Here is an 18720-nt window from a genome sequence, read left to right as displayed (position 1 = left end):
TGTCATATGTTTTTATTGATCAAATGTTTTAGTGCTGCTTTGATGGAATATTCAGTAGTTTAAAGAAAAATAGTATAAAAAAATAACTAATTGCAACATAAAAATAAGTTAAAAATTTTTATGAACAATAAATTAGAATTAATATTTGCTGACAAGTTGGAGTTTTTTATTGATTGCTTTTCATAAACAGAAATAAAGTCAATAATAAAAATTACTGTTAGAGGTTAGAATATTTCTATAAAATAATAATGCAGGTAATTTAAAAATCAAAATAAGTATTAATTATAATCAAACGAATTCACGGTGATGTAAATATTACGAAAAACTTTGCTTGGTCTAGACTACCGCAATTACATGGACTTAAAACTAGAAAAGGAAGGGAGAGAGTGTTAGAGACATTTTCAGAAGTGCTCCCTCCAAAATATATAGACGTCATTGTTTAAATTTCAGTAATCATATTAAACACAAAAATGGTTTGAATGATTTAATTTTATGTACAGTTTGATATTTTATTTTTACATTATTGTTATTTTAAAATATTAGCTCAGTTGAGTTAAATTTATTCCAGGTCTAGCTCATCTCTTATTGGTGGAAGCTTTCTATAAAAAAACCCATTTTTATTTTATTAAGAATTTAATGAACGATATATTTTTATTAGTAAGAATAAAAATGAATTATTCAACTCACTTTTTAGCTAGAAGATTAACCAAAAAAAAACGAAAATTTCCAAATGGTATTTTTTTCTGTTCAACAAAAGTGATGTAATAATGTGCAATACTATTAATTATCAACAATCTGAAAAGTTTAAATACGTACTTCGATAGTATGAGCCAAATCTTCCTTATATATATAGCTGTAAGTGTTACAAATTTGTTGGGAGCTAACAGTTCTCTCCATAAGAGCTAAATGCAGTAAGCTATTATAATCTACCTCAGATCCTGTTAAACTCTCATGCAATCTCCTTGCAAAGTAAAGTTTTTCGGATTGAGAATATTCGACTGTGGACAAAAAATTTAATTTAAAAAATTGAATAAAAACTTTTTGTTATTAAAAACGAAATTTATTAACTGATTGTCCCGAGAGCTCTTTGAAAAGCCCCTTCATATTTTTGGCTCATTATATCGTCTAGTGTTTCTTTTGTCTTATTTCCAAATGATAATATAAGTTGGAAAAATTTTTCGTCACTATTTTCTGATAAATACATCATAAGTTCATCTCCTTTCAAGGACTTCAGAGGACCTATCAATTAAATAAGATATTTCTTCTTATAATGTGATATAAAATTATTAAATATCATATTTTATCTTTAAATGAACGTATTCTTGCTTCAATTACCAATTTGTTTCATGATATAGGTTTTTCGTTTAGAGACACATAATAACATAAGTTTTTGAAAATTTTCTGGTTGCAATATATTTAAATCATCCTTCAAGCATTTCTTATTAGCATCTATAACATAGTTGATATTCTTTGATTCTTTGTTATAAATTAGTAAAATTAAAAAATTCACTTACATTGAGGATATACTTGAATAATATTGTTGAGTAGAGGATCGTCAAAAATACATAGAGAATCAATAAGTGCATTGTGTTGTGTATTATTATTGTGAATGCATTGACTTATTTCTTGGGCATAAAATTTATGTAGAGGTTTCATAAAAGCATCTAATGCGTATTGAAATTTACCAGAAAATGTATTTTTCAAATCCTCTAGTAAACTTACGTTATAGGTAGAGAAATATTTTTCTTCAAGTTGTTCTCGTTCTTCAGCAGTAGTTGATGTTAAAATTGTTGAAACAATCCTTCCATTTGGATCAGAAGCATTGGTTGCTCTATGAAGGTATCTAACGTCAAAGTCTATCAATGCAGATGGAAAATTTAATTCGGGTTCAGGTGTTGATTCATATGTAATTAAAGAAACTGATGATATTAAGGCCATCAGAGCCACAGTAAACCATAGAAGATACATTTTGACTGTAATATCACAACTTTTTTTATCTTTATAAATAATATATAACATATGAATAAAATATTGGAATCTTATCTCACAAGTATGTGGAATCGAATAAAAATATTCATTAGCTCACTTCAATAAAATTTAATCAAATGAATAACTATTGTGTTGACACAATCACTATGTATTTGTTCATTTAATTTTTATGACGCTGAATTTTTATCTTATCATAAACAAATAAAAATGAAAAATAAAGAGCAAGAGCATAGACTTATAATAAAATGAAAATAACAAAGATTACACCAGAAATATTATGGATTTTTTTTTTTACTCATGGGAAAATTACAGCTTTGCATATTTGTAGTTTTAGATATTTTTAGACATTCTTTGTCGATATTTTTTCATCATGTATTTTAGAATAGATTATTTGAAATAGTTCTATGGACTAACATGAATAAATTATACTCTGTTAATCAAATATAAGATTAATTTTACTTCAGAATATTTGACATTTAAAAATAGAGACAATTTTCGACAGAAAAAAATTTTATTTATCAAATTCAATTACAACTATGATACTACAATCTAGTTGTATACAAAATGTATAAAGAATAAATATTACAATTGCAAAAATTATCAAAATTTTCTAGAAATTCGCCATCTAGATAAATTAACATTTTGTATTTTATTGCTAATTATTCATTGTTATTATAAAGAAGAGATCTTGAAAAATTATTATGTATCACCAAGTTGATTATTATCATATCAAATACTTGATTAACATGTTTTCAAAACTTACATGCTACAATAATGTTATCTTATACAATAAAAATTTAATTACTAATTGATACTTGATGATATAAGCATTGTTATTAAATATACTGGTAATGTCATGAATAATTAAAATAATGGTTATTATTATTATAAGCTTCTAGAGCTTTTTTTTCACTTAATTTTATTCCTTGAAAAAATGATTAGCACAATTCAGATTTCGATTCACATTCTAATAAAAAGTGCTTGAATTAATTTCCGGTAGTTGCCAGGTGGTAATTTATTCTGCAAAGTAGAAAAATATAATTAATAATGTAATTATTGATAATAATTTTATTTATATACAAATAAAATATGTAATAAAAATGTATAAAACTCACTGATAAAACTTCATCAATATTCTTATGATATTTTTTTTGATAAATATCTCGAATTCCTTCATAGCGAACTTTTTTTCCCATCAAGATTAAACGTATCAAACTACGATGATCCACACAATGTCTCTCCAAACTATCATGGAATCTTTTTAGAAAGTAGAGTTTCTCAGACATTGCATAATTAACTGTTAACAAATATTATTTTTTTATGAATAATTTATAATTATTTATATATTTAAAACTTTACTGTAATATTTTTCTGATTATTTATTTACTTACGAATGGCCATGAGTGCTCGTCTAAAATCTCCACTAGAGTTTTCTTTAATAATGTCTTCTAATTTTCTTCCATACCAAGGTTTATGTTTCATTCTCATTTGATGTATTTCTTCAAGACTCGTTAGTGCAAAATAGGAGATAAAATCGTCATCAGTGAAGCCATTAGAAAGCTCTGAAAATTCAATAAATTATTTAACTAAAGTATCAAAATTTATATTGAATATTTTTCAAGTAATTAAATTACTTACTGGTGGCGTAATCATCTATTGAAATTTTGTTTGTTCTCATATTATGAACGCACGAAATCATTAATTTTCCAAAGCTTCCTGCTGCATTTACTCTTATTTCATAGTCCATGTTCGTATCATACACTGTAATATACAATAACGAGATGAAATAAAAATAATTATTTATTAAATAATATTAATTAATGTTAAAAAATATTCTACTTACATAATCCGTACATGTTTCTCACTTTATCCAGCATCGTAGTATTGAAAAGACATAGAGTATCAATGAGTGCTGTTTCATCAGAATGAAAACCATAGATAGCATCATGGATTTCTTGAGCCAAAAACTGATCTATAGGTGTCATTATAGCAACTACTGTTTCTTCTAATTTGCCAGTCAGTTTATTTCTCAAATCATTCACTAAACGGGTACCATAAGCCCGTTGATATTCTTGAGCAAGCAGCTGACGATCTTGGCTTTTCAATCTTGCTAAAATTTCAACAATTTTGATTTCATTTGGTATTACACTTTTAAGAGCCTTATGAATTTCTTCTACATCTTCCTTTCTATAGTATGGAGATGGTATTATGTTGAAAGAGTTATAATATCCTTTTAATGGGCTGAAATCAATTTCCCAAGTAGCTCCCAATACTAAAGATCCGTTGACAAGCCAAAATGTCAGCAAAAATAATTGATGGGCTTTCTGGAATTCAAAATAATTTTATTAATAATTAATTATTTTCAATCACCAGTTATTTTATCTACAAACATTAGTTAATTTGTTGGAAAAAATATTAATAAATAGTTAAAGGAGAATTTTGTTATGCAAGAAAAGAATCAAAATTTTCGATAATTGTTTTTAATAGACAATTTTCATTCTTGTGTGAATATTCTTTATTTAAAATAAGTTTAAAAAATAGAATAATAGCAATACTTACCATCGTAAAAAACAATTGTTAATACAATTAATAAAGGAATTGCCGTGTTTCAAGTGTCTTCAACAATCCTTTACGAGAAATAAACTGACTGGCACTGCAGTAAGGTTCGATGAAATACCTCCGAATGAATAACTGCCAAATAAACACGACTATTTGTTTTGAAGTCGAACCTTGCATTATTGGAATAAACATATTATAGAAGAAAGGCAAGAAAATAAGCCTATGAAAAGAAAGTTATTGATACTAATATTTTTGAATTTGAATTATTTGATGTAAATAACATTTACTGTTATTGTTATCGTGGTATTGAAAAATTTTAACTGATAAAGTTTTTGATATTTACAAGGAAATTAATATTCAATATGAATAAGGAAGAATGTTTAATTGAAAATTTTAAATTACAGTATATAAAATCATTTATTAAATTTGTTATTTATCTTTTACATAATCATTTAGGACAATATATTTTTTTGTATCTTATAGATAAACAGTCGAATATGTTAAAATCAGATCTCAACTCAATATAAAATAAGTTCAGTACTAACTAATATTTGTAAATAAAATTGTTCAATCATCTTGATAAGCGTAACAATTTAGTCTTTTGTAAACGTCTTTACTAATTCATCAGAGGTCCATTTACTGGAGGTTCTTGTTTACGTTTGAAAAGAGCTTCAATAAATTTCCTGAATCTTTCGGACCTTATCTTTCTCTGAAAAATATTTAACAACATTAAAATAATATTCTAAATTTCAATTAGTAATAGAATATCAAAATTACTCACAGACATGACGTCATGAAGTTCTCTTTTGTACTGTCTTTTATAAATATCACAAATTTCATCGTAGCTCACTCTTTTGTCCATTATAGCTAATCGAATCAAACTATTGTAATCTACTATGTCTCCTTCGAGACATTCATGAAGTCTTCGTGCAAAAAAATTATTTTCACCTTTCGCATAATAGACTGTAATAAAATATTTGAAATTTTACTAAACAATCTTTCACATTTAATAATATTTCTTCCTTTTATTTCTAAGCACTTACCGATACTTAAAAATGTTCTCTTAAGGTCACCAGAATATTTTTCTATTATTGTGTTTTCCAAATATTTTCCAGACTGTTTATAATATTCCATGGCAAATTGAAAAACGTCAGAAGGATAGTTTACCAGGAAATCAAGAAAAGATAATTCATCTTCAACAATTGCTACAACATCTGTAGATTGAAAAATAAATATTTAATTAACACTTTATAATAAACAGAACAATTTTATTTTATTCTGTTATTAAATTTGAAAATACTTACTGTCAAACTTAAATATATGTGATTGAAGTTTTTCTGATGAATATAGTAGACGTCTAAAGAATTCAAGTGTGAACGTCATATCTCTGTCTATGCTTCGGAAAAAGACTATTGTATACGAAAAAAAAATAAAGCCATAAGTAATGAATTAATGTTAAAAAATAATGTATAATTATTACAATTTTACTTACTTTCAGAATAACCCATGCGAATCTGATTAATAATGGAATTATTGGAAGTACCAAAAATATCAATGAGAGCTCTTTCATCAGCACCTATTCCAAAAAGGGCACTGTGTATTTCTCTGGCATAATAATAGTTTCGTGGGATCATCCAAGAAATCACTGCTTTTTCCAATTCTCCAGTTAAGATGCTTCTTAAACTTTTCAATAAATCAAGTTTATAAAGTTCTTGGTATGATGCCTGGAGTTCAATTATTTCCTGATGAGTATGAGCTGATATTATTTTGATAATGGTATCTTCATCTGGCTTTTGAGAGTTGATTGCTTCATAAAGTTTAACCAAAACTACAAAAAATGAAAAAGTAATTACCACAAAAATTCTATATAGCTTTATAAAAAATTATTAATTATATAATAAAATATTCTAAATACCATTTGATGACATCTGCGACGATGGGAAAAGTATTGATGATGAATCGAAGTGACTTTTCACAATTCGGTGTTCTTCGGGTGATTTCTCCTCAGATGGATTGTTTTTCGGTAGATTCTGTGTAGTTGGGTTCTCCGTAGATGGATTGTTTTTATGTAATCCAGTTAAAGGTTGTAGTATGAAATCTATTAATCCATTCCAAGAATGGGTATGGCTCATTGAAATATTCAAATCAGAACGAACAAGACTTACAAGGCCTACACAGACAGCGAACCCCAACAATAGACGCATTTTCTGTAATTAAAATGATTTAATTTTGATGAAAAATTCTTAATTGTTGAAACAATATATAACTTTATGTAAACAGTATTAATTAAATGAAAGATAAATTTTTACTAGTTTTTGAAAAGTAAAAATTAACAAATTGAATAAATTGTTATAAATAAATTCTTACCAAAAAAAAATTGTATGTCAACAGGAGAAGACTTCAAATCACCTTAGAACAGTTGAGAATATGTCAGGTACAAGAAAACCCAGCTATTTATTTCATGAAATTGCTCCCAAAAGAGGAGTGGGGAAATTATCCTTACCTAAGAAAGTTATTCATTAAAGTATTTCTAGCTTTTGACTAATTTAGAAACATAATTAAATACATTGTTATTTAATTATATTTTGAGATTACCTATTAGTTATTGCTTCATTTCACATAATCTTTGTTTTTGTTATGTTGGAATATTTACAATTTTATCTATGACTTAATTTTATCAGTGATAATATTCAGATAACTTTAATTAGAAAACCATGCAATAGACTAATTACTCTTACAGCAGAAGAGAAAAGTGGTTATTTAAATATGAGATAATAATTAATAACTGTTTTTTTAAAAATATTTCTTTCAGCAGAATTGGATATTATACTGGGGGTGCCATCTTAGAAGTATCATGGAAAACTCAACTTTGCTGCTGGCTCAAAGCAACAAGTCTCCACAGGATAATGGCAAATAGCAGAATTCATCATGATATGGTAAGTTTTTGAACACTATATTGTGACTGTTTAATGGTTAAATAGATTGCTCTGTTGCAAAAAATTGATTGCTATTTCTTTAGATGGCAATAGGCTGTCAATGTTGTGATTAATATGTTGAATTCATTTTTATTCAATGAAATTTTAAAGTGCAACTGCGAATGCATGATCATTGAAGCAGGTAAACAATTCAAAGTGTCATAAATAAGAAACTTTACTTATTTTCTTTGCAATTTCTTCATTGCTAGAGGACAAATAAATTAATGAATAGGAAAATATGGTGATAATTGTTATTATCAGAGACAATGTAATAATTCATGTAAACAATTTTCATCATAAAATTAGTTGATAAGTTTCATCATTTAATGACTCATGTTGTTACAAAACTCAAATAGCTATTAGATTATCTATTCTAGAACTTTCAAACTATTTATATCAATGATGTTGGAAACTTCAGTCAGCAAATGTTAATTAAGGTACTTGGAGTAGTTACACACATGTGTGAAAATAAAGCAAAACTTTATGTAGAAATTATGGATGGATCAATGGATACTATTTGAAAAATTTTGAAGAATTTATTGGCATAATTATTTCCAATAGAATTCAAAGAAAATAAAAATTGTTGGTCAATGAAAAATCCTAACTAATATATGAGCAATGATTCTGAATGATAGATATAAATAATTATAATTATAATTAATTGAAAATTGTCCAACAGTTTTATTTTGTTTTATTCAATTGAAGACTATATTGCAAATATTCTTCAACAAGTTTGATTCAATTTTATTCATTTATTTATTCATAATTATTGTACAATGTTTTATCTTATTCTCATATGTGTGTATTATGATTTCAGAAACTATAATTTATGATTATCAACTCAATTGGAAAAAGAAGATTCTAAATCAATTTAATCTTATCTTCAAATTCATTGATATTCCCTAAGAAGGATCTATTCCTAACCATTTGGTTGTTAGATAGCTTCCAGAGAGATGTTCTCGTGTAGCAAATGGTAATGAATAAAGAATCCATGACAACATAATAGAGCCATGAAGTTGGTTTTGACTACTTTACAGCATCAGAATATGTAGTAGGGAGTTAAGGATTAAAATATGTGATTCTCGTGCATAATTTAAAAATGAATGAACTGTAGAAATAGACTGTGCGTAAGCGTGTCCACGTAGTCAACAAATTTATACATATAAAATTCTCAATCCCCTCATAGCTCCTGTCAAGCTGCCAGAATCCGGGTGTAGAAGTAGCTCGAACGATGTGTTCTTCGCGAGAGCTCGTGCAACCAGGAATAAAAGGAAGAAAAAAAAGAGAGAAGAGAATCCAGGGCGCCACAGCTGGCCGTGGCGAATTTCTTCTCCACGGGGGTCTTAGCCTCTCGAGGCGTTTGTATCCGATGATGATCCCCACTACCCTCAGCCTATTCCATCCCCTCAAGTGTTTAGTTGTAGCAAGCAGTCGATCATCGTTCTTGACGCCCGTCCTCATAAAACCCCGTTACGTCGTCCATTATCCTATCATTGTGCAAGCGCTAATATTATTATTATTATCGATGTCTATTGTCATAATCGTAATGTGCTATGCAAGCTAGTCACTTCTAAAGGGGAATTCTTCAAACATTATAGATATGATACACCCCAACATTTCTAATGAAACATTTATGTCTGTAATGATACTTTACTTGGGGTGACAGGCGTTTTAATTATTTATTGATCATGTTTAAGATAATTGACTACACAGAAAAAAAATATTCATCCAGAAGTGTATTGTACAGGTTTTCAATTATTTTATTTTATTTTAAAAATAGCTTTTGAAAGTTTTATTGGATCATGAGTATCCTTTAGATTGGTTATAGAGATTTTTTAGCTTCAAATAAGTGATAAGTATTGAAATGATATACGAATAGAACTGATACATAAAGAAATAAACCAAGAAATGGAAATAAAGTAAAAGAAGTTTGGTAAACGTGATTCGGCGTGACTCGTGCAGCTCGTTATTCGTGCAATCTACACAATGTGCTCGTCAGCGCGCACAAGCATTTATCTTGTATTATGCTGAATCAAATAAGGGACTAAGCGGTTAAATTGCAAGTGTAGTCAATAGTATAGGAAGAACCTGGACAGACGTATGAATTGTTGAAGGCTAGAGCAAGATAACAGGTGCAAGAATGAAGCATATGGTCATCATCATAAATGCACGCTGTAATAAATTTATATTCTACTTCACTTCCTTTTTTTTTCAAACTTATTATGCATGTTTGATTGAGAATTTTCTGTGTCAGATATCAAAGCATAATATTTTACAGCACTCAAAAGAAATATATATGTGTTAAAAAAAATTGTATTTCTGTATGAAGAAATTGGAGTAATATATTACTATAATTTTCCTAATTCTTTAAAAACATTTTCCAGCCTCCGTGAAGATTAAAATATTTTTAGAAAATAATATAGTTTTTGCAGAAATGTTCCAATAGAAAACCAAAAGACTTCATGACACCAAAGATCTATTAAACATCATCATAATTCACCTTATGGCCATCACCTTCCAAAAAAAAAGAAACCAGGTAATACGTTCTTTTTCTAATAATGGTCTGTCTGAAAGCTAAAGTGTCTATTATCATCGTTGGAGTATCAATGGTCTCGTAATACAGGTGCAAAAGTGACTCCTGGCTATTTTTATTTTTAGCTGGTCATTGAGAAAATTTCTTACCGGTGACAACTGCTCAGAATTTCCAGTCTTCCCAACTAGAACCCGCTGAGTATTCAACTTTAGAGAGTCTTGAATGGAAGATCCCTAACAATATATCAAACATATTTCTTGCTAGCTTCTTCAGATTGTCACATTTTACACTCTCTCGGTCGCCTACTCTTGACATAACAATAATCATGGTACCTAGGGCCCTCTAAATGAACACAAAAGGTCCATTTGTCAGGCTAGTCTATCGATGAACACTTCATTTTATGAAGGCGTTCCGCAAATTTTAGTTGAGTCGTCATTCGATTCATAAGTCACGCTTGGAGATGACCAAATGCTTCAAAATATTTTACAGCATTTGAGAGACTTTCCTCTCACTTTTACCTGACATCTTCTCACATATGATGACTTGATGAAGGAATGAAATAGGGATCGAGCTACAGTTATATAATATGATGTATAATGGAAATGATCCATTGAATGGGCTTCAGAATTATACAAGTTTCCTTGCCATCCTGCAATCTCACTGCCTACTCATCCGTTATAGTTGCAAAAATGACAATATCTATAGGTGTTCTTTATCCCTGACATTCCAGTCATGCTTGTGATGCATCTTAATGAGATTTAATGATGAAACTTCATGATTATTACAATTTATGGCATTGACCTTTTGGAGATGTTGATTCTTATCAACTCGACTCTAATGTTGCATTGGAGACATTATATTATTTTGGATCATTGCAAGTGTTATCATTTTTTAATCCTTTTATTTAATTCATCAAAAATTAGTGCTATTAATCAATTAAATTGCTTGATCTATTAAATCCATTCTAATTTCATAAGCAATTAATAATATTAAACAATATTAATTTGTCGTTCTTTGTTTATCAACTTTGCAGAAAAGAAACCACAACAAATATTTCATTGAAACTATTCTATTACTTTGTTGATTATTCTGCTAATTTTTGTACAATGTACTTACCTACTTCTTTTGACTGTAATACAAAGCAAACTTCAAATACTATATTGAGTGAGAGATTAAATTTCAACATTGATAATATCTCAATTGTTTAATGTATGCTTCTGAAAGGGTCTATCATAATCGAGTACTATTTTTATGCTGTTTACAAACAGCTTGTCGTCACAGTATCAGGAGTCAAACCGACTGGAGGGGTAGCTAGCCAGGCTTATCGAGGGGGAAATGAAGGGAAGAACTGTAGGGGATGAAACGCCTGTGGATAAGGCATTGCGTGGGGGCGAGTTTTGATGTTTCCCTGTCTGTTGAACTATACAACAGCACTTTCTGTCCCTTGCACAACGATTTGTCCGCTCGTGGCAAAATACTTTTGTACCATTTCATTGCTCGTATATTGAAGGCTGAGAATCAAAAGAATTAATGTTCTATAAATTGTTACAAAACTCTGACAATTAATTTAATGATGTAATGTGCTGTGATTATCATTTTTATTAATTCTTCTACTCTCTGGTTCTGAACATTTACAATAATTAATTGATTCTCCTTAACTCTTTTTTAATGAATACAAACATTTTGCAGAAATCATGTATACACATTTTTTGATTAAAAATATTGGAAGATTATTAATTGGAATTGACTTTAAAATTGAAAAAAAAAACTGCTAGAATATTTGGTAAATACTTTAGAAGTTTTTGACAAAGTTTCAATGCTGATGTGGATGATTTGAAAATGAAAGTTAGGAATGAGGAAATGATTGAAAGATCTAGCACAGGTAGATGAAAATGAAGGAAAGAATAGACTTAAAACTGGTATACTATAGTATTTGTGGGGTAATTGAAATCCAAAACTGTATCACTGTCTGTCTTGAAGATTTTTTTTGTTAAAATTTTAACATTTTAAAATAGATATTTCCAAGTTGTCAGGTCAAAGTCCCTCATGTCCCTAGATCAGCTTTCAATGTAGGCTTCAAAAATCAGATAGCAGGTCACCAAATCCTGGACGAGGCAATTCGATATTATTTGTCACTCACTGAGTCAGGTAGATCACTGTGGGTTTGGAGTTTAGAGAAGAGTTGGAGAAAAAGGATTATAGGTATCCAAATATCCAAGTCTGTGGATATAACGAGACTAAGCACTGGCGACCCACGTAAGTCCAAGTATTTTGTAAGGCCTACCACCGTGGAACTATTTTTCTTTTTTTTTTGTCTACTTTTTCTATTTCCTTGTTCACTCTTCTTCTTTTCGTACCGCTCAACATGTAATGATAATAGACGTGCGTTCACTTCCCTTTCTCTTTGGATTCATTACACTTAACGAAAGCTTATTATTTAAAAAGGATTACATTAATTCGAAGAACGTTTAAACTTTTATCTCATGCGACCTCTTGAGAGGTGCACACTATAAGACCTGTCCAGAATTGAACAGAAAGATGAAAGATTATCTGTAGACTACTATTTCAAGACAAAAAATAGATAATCTTTTGAAAAACAATATGTTTGAAAAATACTGTCTTTTCTTCAGAAATTCAACCTAGAACAAATTTTTGGCTTTCTCTGAAGACCGATATTCCGCGAACTTGGTGATCTAAATCATCAGTTTTAATAAAAATTCTATTTTATTCAAAAAATACATTCTTTTTCATAGCTCATATTGACATCAAAAAAATTTCTAGCATCACAAAAAATATTTTTTAATTATTTAACAATCACTTAATTATTTATTTTTCAGTACAAATATATTGAGAAACTATTTACTTACTTGAATAATTGAAAAAAAAAAAATGAAAAAATATTTTTTGTGTTGTTAATGATCACCCAAATGAATATTGATCCGCGAGATATTTTTTTTTCACTCATTGTTAAGTTAAAATTTATTTCATGATTTATCTTAATTACTCAATTAGTGAAAACTCGTTATAAAGACACCAAAAAAAATTTTTTTTCGTCGAATTATATAATAATTGCCTGCCAAATATATACACAAAATTCATTTTTTCAACACATGATGATAAAAAAGATTTATTGTTTTTTTCCGGTCATAATATTTCGTTGACATAATGATGAATGGATCGATCATCAGTACCTTGACTGAGTAGATTTAAAAATGCTTTTACATACATGATTGAAAGCCTAATTCTTTCCATATCATCACCCTTTAACAATATTTATTTCAATCCTCTTGATAATATTCCATTAACGACCAATCAATATTTATTTATTTAATCATTTGTTTCATAGACACAATTCTTTTAAACTAAAAATCTTTATCCCATAATGATATTCAATTATAATCTATTTATTTAAATAACTTCACTTTTAAATCACAAGATCCAGTATCTTTCATTAAAAAGTTATTAAGACTTCAACTTTTTAGGAAATACTCAAGTGGTGAGTAACATGCTGAGACTCACAATATTTTCTATGTCAATATACACTCGAGAGAAGGATTATAGAGAAGACGATCGAAATTCTGCAGTTGTCAAGTTCAAAATCTAAAAAGTGGAAAGGTACACAAAACACAATAAGTATTAATAGGCCGCCAACTTAATCCGCACAGCAGTGAATCCTTCTTTCCACCAACACTAGAGTGATGGGTAATGATTACCGATCCTCGTTAGCTCTGTCTATGACTTAGTTCAGCCCACCTGCCTCGACTCTAAATATTCTAAAGCTGGCATCTATGTAGTTCTCAACAGTACACGTGCCAGAGTGCTCATATATTTATTCAGAATTTACTCCATTCTCAGCTTTACTTAATAACTAATTCTTCTAAACTTTCAACACTTTGATGATGCTGATGCCATTCACATTGATTTCCATCGGAGTTACGCTTGTCTTTCTGCCTGTCACGCTGTCTCTCCACGTGACATCTATACTATTGTAATATTTATTTTCATGTTCTTTTTTTTTTTATAAATATTTATAAAGCCTTTTTGCATTTTTAATAGTATTGGTTGGGGAAAAAAAGTGAAGATAAAAAGGATTTTTCTGAGAATTGTTTGTTATTATATTTTTTATTAGACTTTGATTATTAAATAATGGGTTGGAGAATACGTATTAGTTATAAGAAGGTAGATGGATAGGATTTGCTTATTTTTTAAATGTATATATTTAATCATTACAAAAAAAATAATTACCCTTAATAATTTTAACAAAAAATCAATATAATATATTCTAATTATTTTGCTTGGATAGATTTGAAGTAATAACAATTATTGAATCATCAAAACAATAATACGTCATAAAAGAATTATTGCATTCACTCTGAATCATAGTGTTTTATTTCAATGCACTTAAAGTGTTTTAAATTTTTAATGTAACATCATTTATTTGATTAACATATATTAAAATAAATAAAATACTAATGGTAATGGTGTTTAATATTGTAATTTTTCTAGGGATTTAATTATTAAAATTATTATTAGATATTAAAGGTAAAAAAACCCACTCTAAAGTAAAAGGATATTTTGTAATACTTGTTTAAAATTTATGTTTTTTTTTTTATTAAATAGAAGTGAAGGTAGGATTATGGTCCGGTCTTTAATTTGGTCCATTTGTTTATTTTACGAACACACTACATCTTCCATCAACTAACTTACAAATATATTAAAAAATAATTTCTTGGGAATAAACAGAAACTTTATAAAGTGACAAGTGACGATAATTTAACAGAGTAAAATATGGTTCAGTAAAAACAAAAAAAGTGATCCATAATCCTACCTCCTCCTCGAGTGAATGAGTTATTTTTTTATTAAGATAAGAGAATATTATTGAAATTTATTGGTTTGGAGCTAATTCGTTTTATTGTACATCGAATAGATGCATAATTCGCAGCAAACATGAATAAAGATGATGAACATTCTGTCAATTAGCAAAGGACAAAATTGAATAACAAGATGACGACTCGTGATCATCATTAATTGTCTTGGATCACACCGCGAATTCTTATAGATGGACGCGCGTTCGCGATTAGAACGACGTCGGTGTAACGTGACAAGCATCGTCGCTACGCATGATGGATGAGAGGGCGGCCAGTTTACGTGATCGAGACATGATCGCTTGCGGACGGGGTGGTCTGATGTCCATTCTACCTCACTCTTCCCTTCATCTTCTCGACGCGTTCCTCGCTTGCACACTCCGCATACTCCTCGCTCTGCCTGTCACCGAGTGAGCGATCTCGTTGTCATGTGCCTTGGACATACGTCCGACGATGGTAGTTTATAAGCATGCTGAGCTAAGAGGACTTGAGAAAAAGAGAAAGAGACACATAGTGCCAATCATGAAATTAAAATACAACACTTTTATCTAATGAAAATCCTTTTTGTGATCAGAATCTCTTATTTTGTTTACGAAAAATATACCATTTTAACATTACTTTAGATTTTTAGAAACATTTGTTTTAATAAAAAAGCCAATAATTAAAACGTTTATATTCTAGATCTGCTAAATTTTTTTACAGTACTTTTATTTACTCTTCACTGCTAATCTCAAATTTGGAAATATTTCAATTTAAAACTCTTAAAGTGTTTTAGAATAACGTTACCTACTTGATAAACATTGTAATCACTTTTTAACAACTTCCAAATGCATTAAAAGTGACTAAAATGTTAATCAATTGGATGACATTATTATAAAATACTCTAAGTGTTTTAAATTAAAACACTAAGCTTCGCAGTGATTTAAAAATAAAAGAGTGAATATTTATTACTTTGTTATAATCTTCAATGATGATCACTGTTCCATTTTTAGAAAAATTGGTATCAAGAAAAGAGCTTCTATAATTAATTTATAAAAAAAGAATTTATTTATAATTGACAGTTTTGGAGTTAAAATTTATCTTATGTTTTTAAAGTGTTTATCATACAAGTTTACAAATTGGATTCGTTTTGGAGCTTCGAGTGAAAATATTATTTCAAAAGTATTATTCTCTGCATGTTACAAAAAAATAATTTTATTTTATTAATTTTCTTAACATTTGTTATGTTTAAATGAACATAAAGCAGTATTAAATTTTTTGTGTTTATAAATAATTAAAATTCACCAATTTGTCATCTTTTAATATTCTTATTTATAACAAATTGCTATTGTTATAAACAATATACAATGATTTAATCACATCCAGTTATTTATAACAACATATCATTCATATTTATCGAATATAATCATCCTCAATTTATTGTACACTCTTTTTGTTATAAAAAAAAAAACGATTGAATCGATTTTATTAACACTTCTTTCAGATCTTCTTCATTGTATTATCTTTCAAATGAAATTAGTCCGGAGTCGTACATCTACACATCATTATTTAAACCTTCTAACATGCTTTGAAATGTCTCAAAACGTAAAGATATGATTAAATTACGAATTTCAAAAATCGACCCCATTACAATAACTCCCTAATAGGAAGTTAATAAGAAGTCTGGTTAGATTAAAGTTGATTAATAATTTTTGCGGTTAAATTTTAATTAAATCAGCACCCAAATACGAAGCAACTTTGGTAATATTATAAACAATTAAAAATTAAATCAGAATCCGACCTGGATTAATAATTGCATTAGCTAAAAAAGTTATGATAATCTCAGAAGTAATCTATATTTGGTCTGATTGATCATGATAAAATAAATGCTCCAACAGAAAATAGATCAAATTCTTGTTGACCAGAAGACTAAAAACAGATTGAAAAAAAAACATTGGTGGTCAGTAATGAATTTCTTGGACTTGCTAAATAAAATACCATTCAAGCAACGAACAAATGACCAACTAGAATAAACTTGAAAAATTCCAGTAGCTTGATCCATAAAATAATAATGATGTATGGAATGCTTTATACCTTAGCCGAAAATGCATTTCTTTCTACTGCAGTCATATCAAATATATTAAATAACATATAAATGTACATGCGCCGGTGATTTTCTGCACAGTAGCAAAGAAAAATTCTTGCGTGAATGACGACATTTCTCATGATCAAGTCAGAAGTATTTAACATATATCCAAACGACGACATGAGCAACTTTGTGCGCCAATTCCGCGATCGTATATGTCTGGTCAATACCTAAAAACCCATTTCAATTGGGCAAGCATCAGTGACGGGTCGTTCTCTACTCCAAAATGAATAAGCCAATAGAAAAAAAAAGCAAAAGTCTCGAAAAACAAATCCGCCACCTTTGGATACGAGAAGCCGAGCGATGGTCCATGCGATAGTGAGCATAAGCCGTCGAGGAATGTGAAGTCTCTTCTCATGCTCATCTCCTTCTTCTAGAAGAGCGCCGACACAAAGATGATGAACGTACGAGCTCAAATCTTCACAAATCATCCATTATTTTAATATCAAGACAAACAATTGCCTAGACTCATTAACTCTTATCTACCTTCCACGACAAATAATCAAATCTACTTGACTATTCCTCAACATCTACATAATTTTATAAATTATCTAATTCCACTGTCTATCATCACCATTGACTGGAACATTACTATCTAGCACAACGGATCTTCGGCGCATCAAAGAGGAGTGTTCTTCCATTAAAATTGAGTTGGGTTGTCATCGCTACAAGTGCGTTATAGTCTCCAAGGACACAACCTGTATGCTTGAGTAACTTTTTAGATGCGGAAGAGCCTCTTGCCTCTGTCCTAGATCATGGGAATATATTGAAAATCATAAGAGATGCTGTAATGTATCTATCATTAAATAAAATAGTAAATTTCACTCACCTCCAACACACTACATAATAATCCCAGTAAATTGTGTCGGCAAACAGTGCTTTGTAGGTGAACAAAAACGCCACCGCGTTTACGTCATGCCGCCTATTTTCAAAAGTAATATACACCGTCCACGGGTAGTATTGTTGAAAGTACATTCATGCGTGTATTTCCCTAGTCCTGATGTTCACCGATCCGAGCCAATGTAGGCCCCTGTGAGAGATTTTAAGCTCTGCATCGTACACATAACTATACCAGATCACTCTAGACTAGTCTCTTTCCACAGTCACCTACTAGACCCCTCGAGAAAATTTTACTTCAGTTTAAGACTCTTCTTCAAACCTTGCTATTATACCTTTTACTTGCAAGTATTCATAAAACGTGCCGACGCTCACAGCCATTCAAATCCGTGGTCGGATGATCGCACGTAAGCACGTTATTCGCACCGGCAAGAAAGTACTAGTCTCTTGCTACACTGTGGGATATGTATCTTTACTTTTTATGTAGACACCGCTCTTCTTGCTTTCCTCATTTTTCTCGAGTTTCCTTTTATTCTTAGCAAGAACATTGGCTACAATAAGCTAATTATCAAGACTACTGGGTGAAAGGTAATAGGAAAATTAACTCATAGGGTTTTTTTTTTGTTTATAAAAATTTATTTAAATGAATATTAAAAAATTAGTGAAGCTGTGAATTATTTAATTTAAGAGGACAATGGTAGATTTATTGAAATGGGAAATAAGTAAGAATTTATTCAATTACTTGAATTAAACATTTAATTTGGATACTTTTTAAATAAAAAAATAATTTTATAGCCAAATTAAAATATAAATTAATTCATATTTAAAAAATATATT

The 18720-nt window shown here is 29.2% G+C and overlaps 3 protein-coding genes across 3 annotated transcripts; all 3 read right to left on the bottom strand.

Moving 5' to 3' along the window:
• Positions 1–471: 471 nt before the first annotated feature.
• LOC118067289 (annexin A13-like) lies at positions 472–2078 on the bottom strand. The gene is made up of 6 exons (XM_035083944.1): positions 1515–2078; positions 1336–1449; positions 1069–1239; positions 817–998; positions 688–743; positions 472–599 (listed from the first exon to the last, which is right to left on the bottom strand). Exons 1-6 carry the CDS (start codon positions 2017–2019, stop codon positions 560–562), a joined length of 1068 nt encoding a protein of 355 aa, XP_034939835.1. The 5' UTR covers positions 2020–2078; the 3' UTR covers positions 472–559.
• Positions 2079–2871: 793 nt separating this feature from the next.
• Positions 2872–4706, bottom strand: LOC118067304 (annexin B9-like). The gene is made up of 6 exons (XM_035083961.1): positions 4549–4706; positions 3833–4313; positions 3628–3750; positions 3381–3551; positions 3105–3286; positions 2872–3009 (listed from the first exon to the last, which is right to left on the bottom strand). Exons 1-6 carry the CDS (start codon positions 4549–4551, stop codon positions 2950–2952), a joined length of 1020 nt encoding a protein of 339 aa, XP_034939852.1. The 5' UTR covers positions 4552–4706; the 3' UTR covers positions 2872–2949.
• Positions 4707–4946: 240 nt separating this feature from the next.
• LOC118067306 (annexin B9-like) lies at positions 4947–7159 on the bottom strand. The gene is made up of 8 exons (XM_035083962.1): positions 7144–7159; positions 6916–7051; positions 6464–6755; positions 6041–6376; positions 5853–5957; positions 5592–5762; positions 5330–5511; positions 4947–5257 (listed from the first exon to the last, which is right to left on the bottom strand). The coding sequence occupies exons 3-8, from the start codon at positions 6750–6752 to the stop codon at positions 5165–5167; spliced, it is 1176 nt and encodes a 391-aa protein (XP_034939853.1). The 5' UTR covers positions 6753–6755; positions 6916–7051; positions 7144–7159; the 3' UTR covers positions 4947–5164.
• Between the last annotated feature and the right edge of the window lie 11561 nt (positions 7160–18720).

This window comes from Chelonus insularis, unplaced genomic scaffold, assembly GCF_013357705.1.
Source record: "Chelonus insularis isolate UGA/USDA-ARS -01 unplaced genomic scaffold, ASM1335770v1 contig_377_pilon, whole genome shotgun sequence".
In the NCBI taxonomy this organism is placed as follows: Eukaryota; Metazoa; Arthropoda; class Insecta; order Hymenoptera; family Braconidae; genus Chelonus; species Chelonus insularis.
The sequence above is the reverse complement of the archived record's forward strand: the minus strand, read 5'-3'. Positions and strand labels throughout refer to the sequence as shown.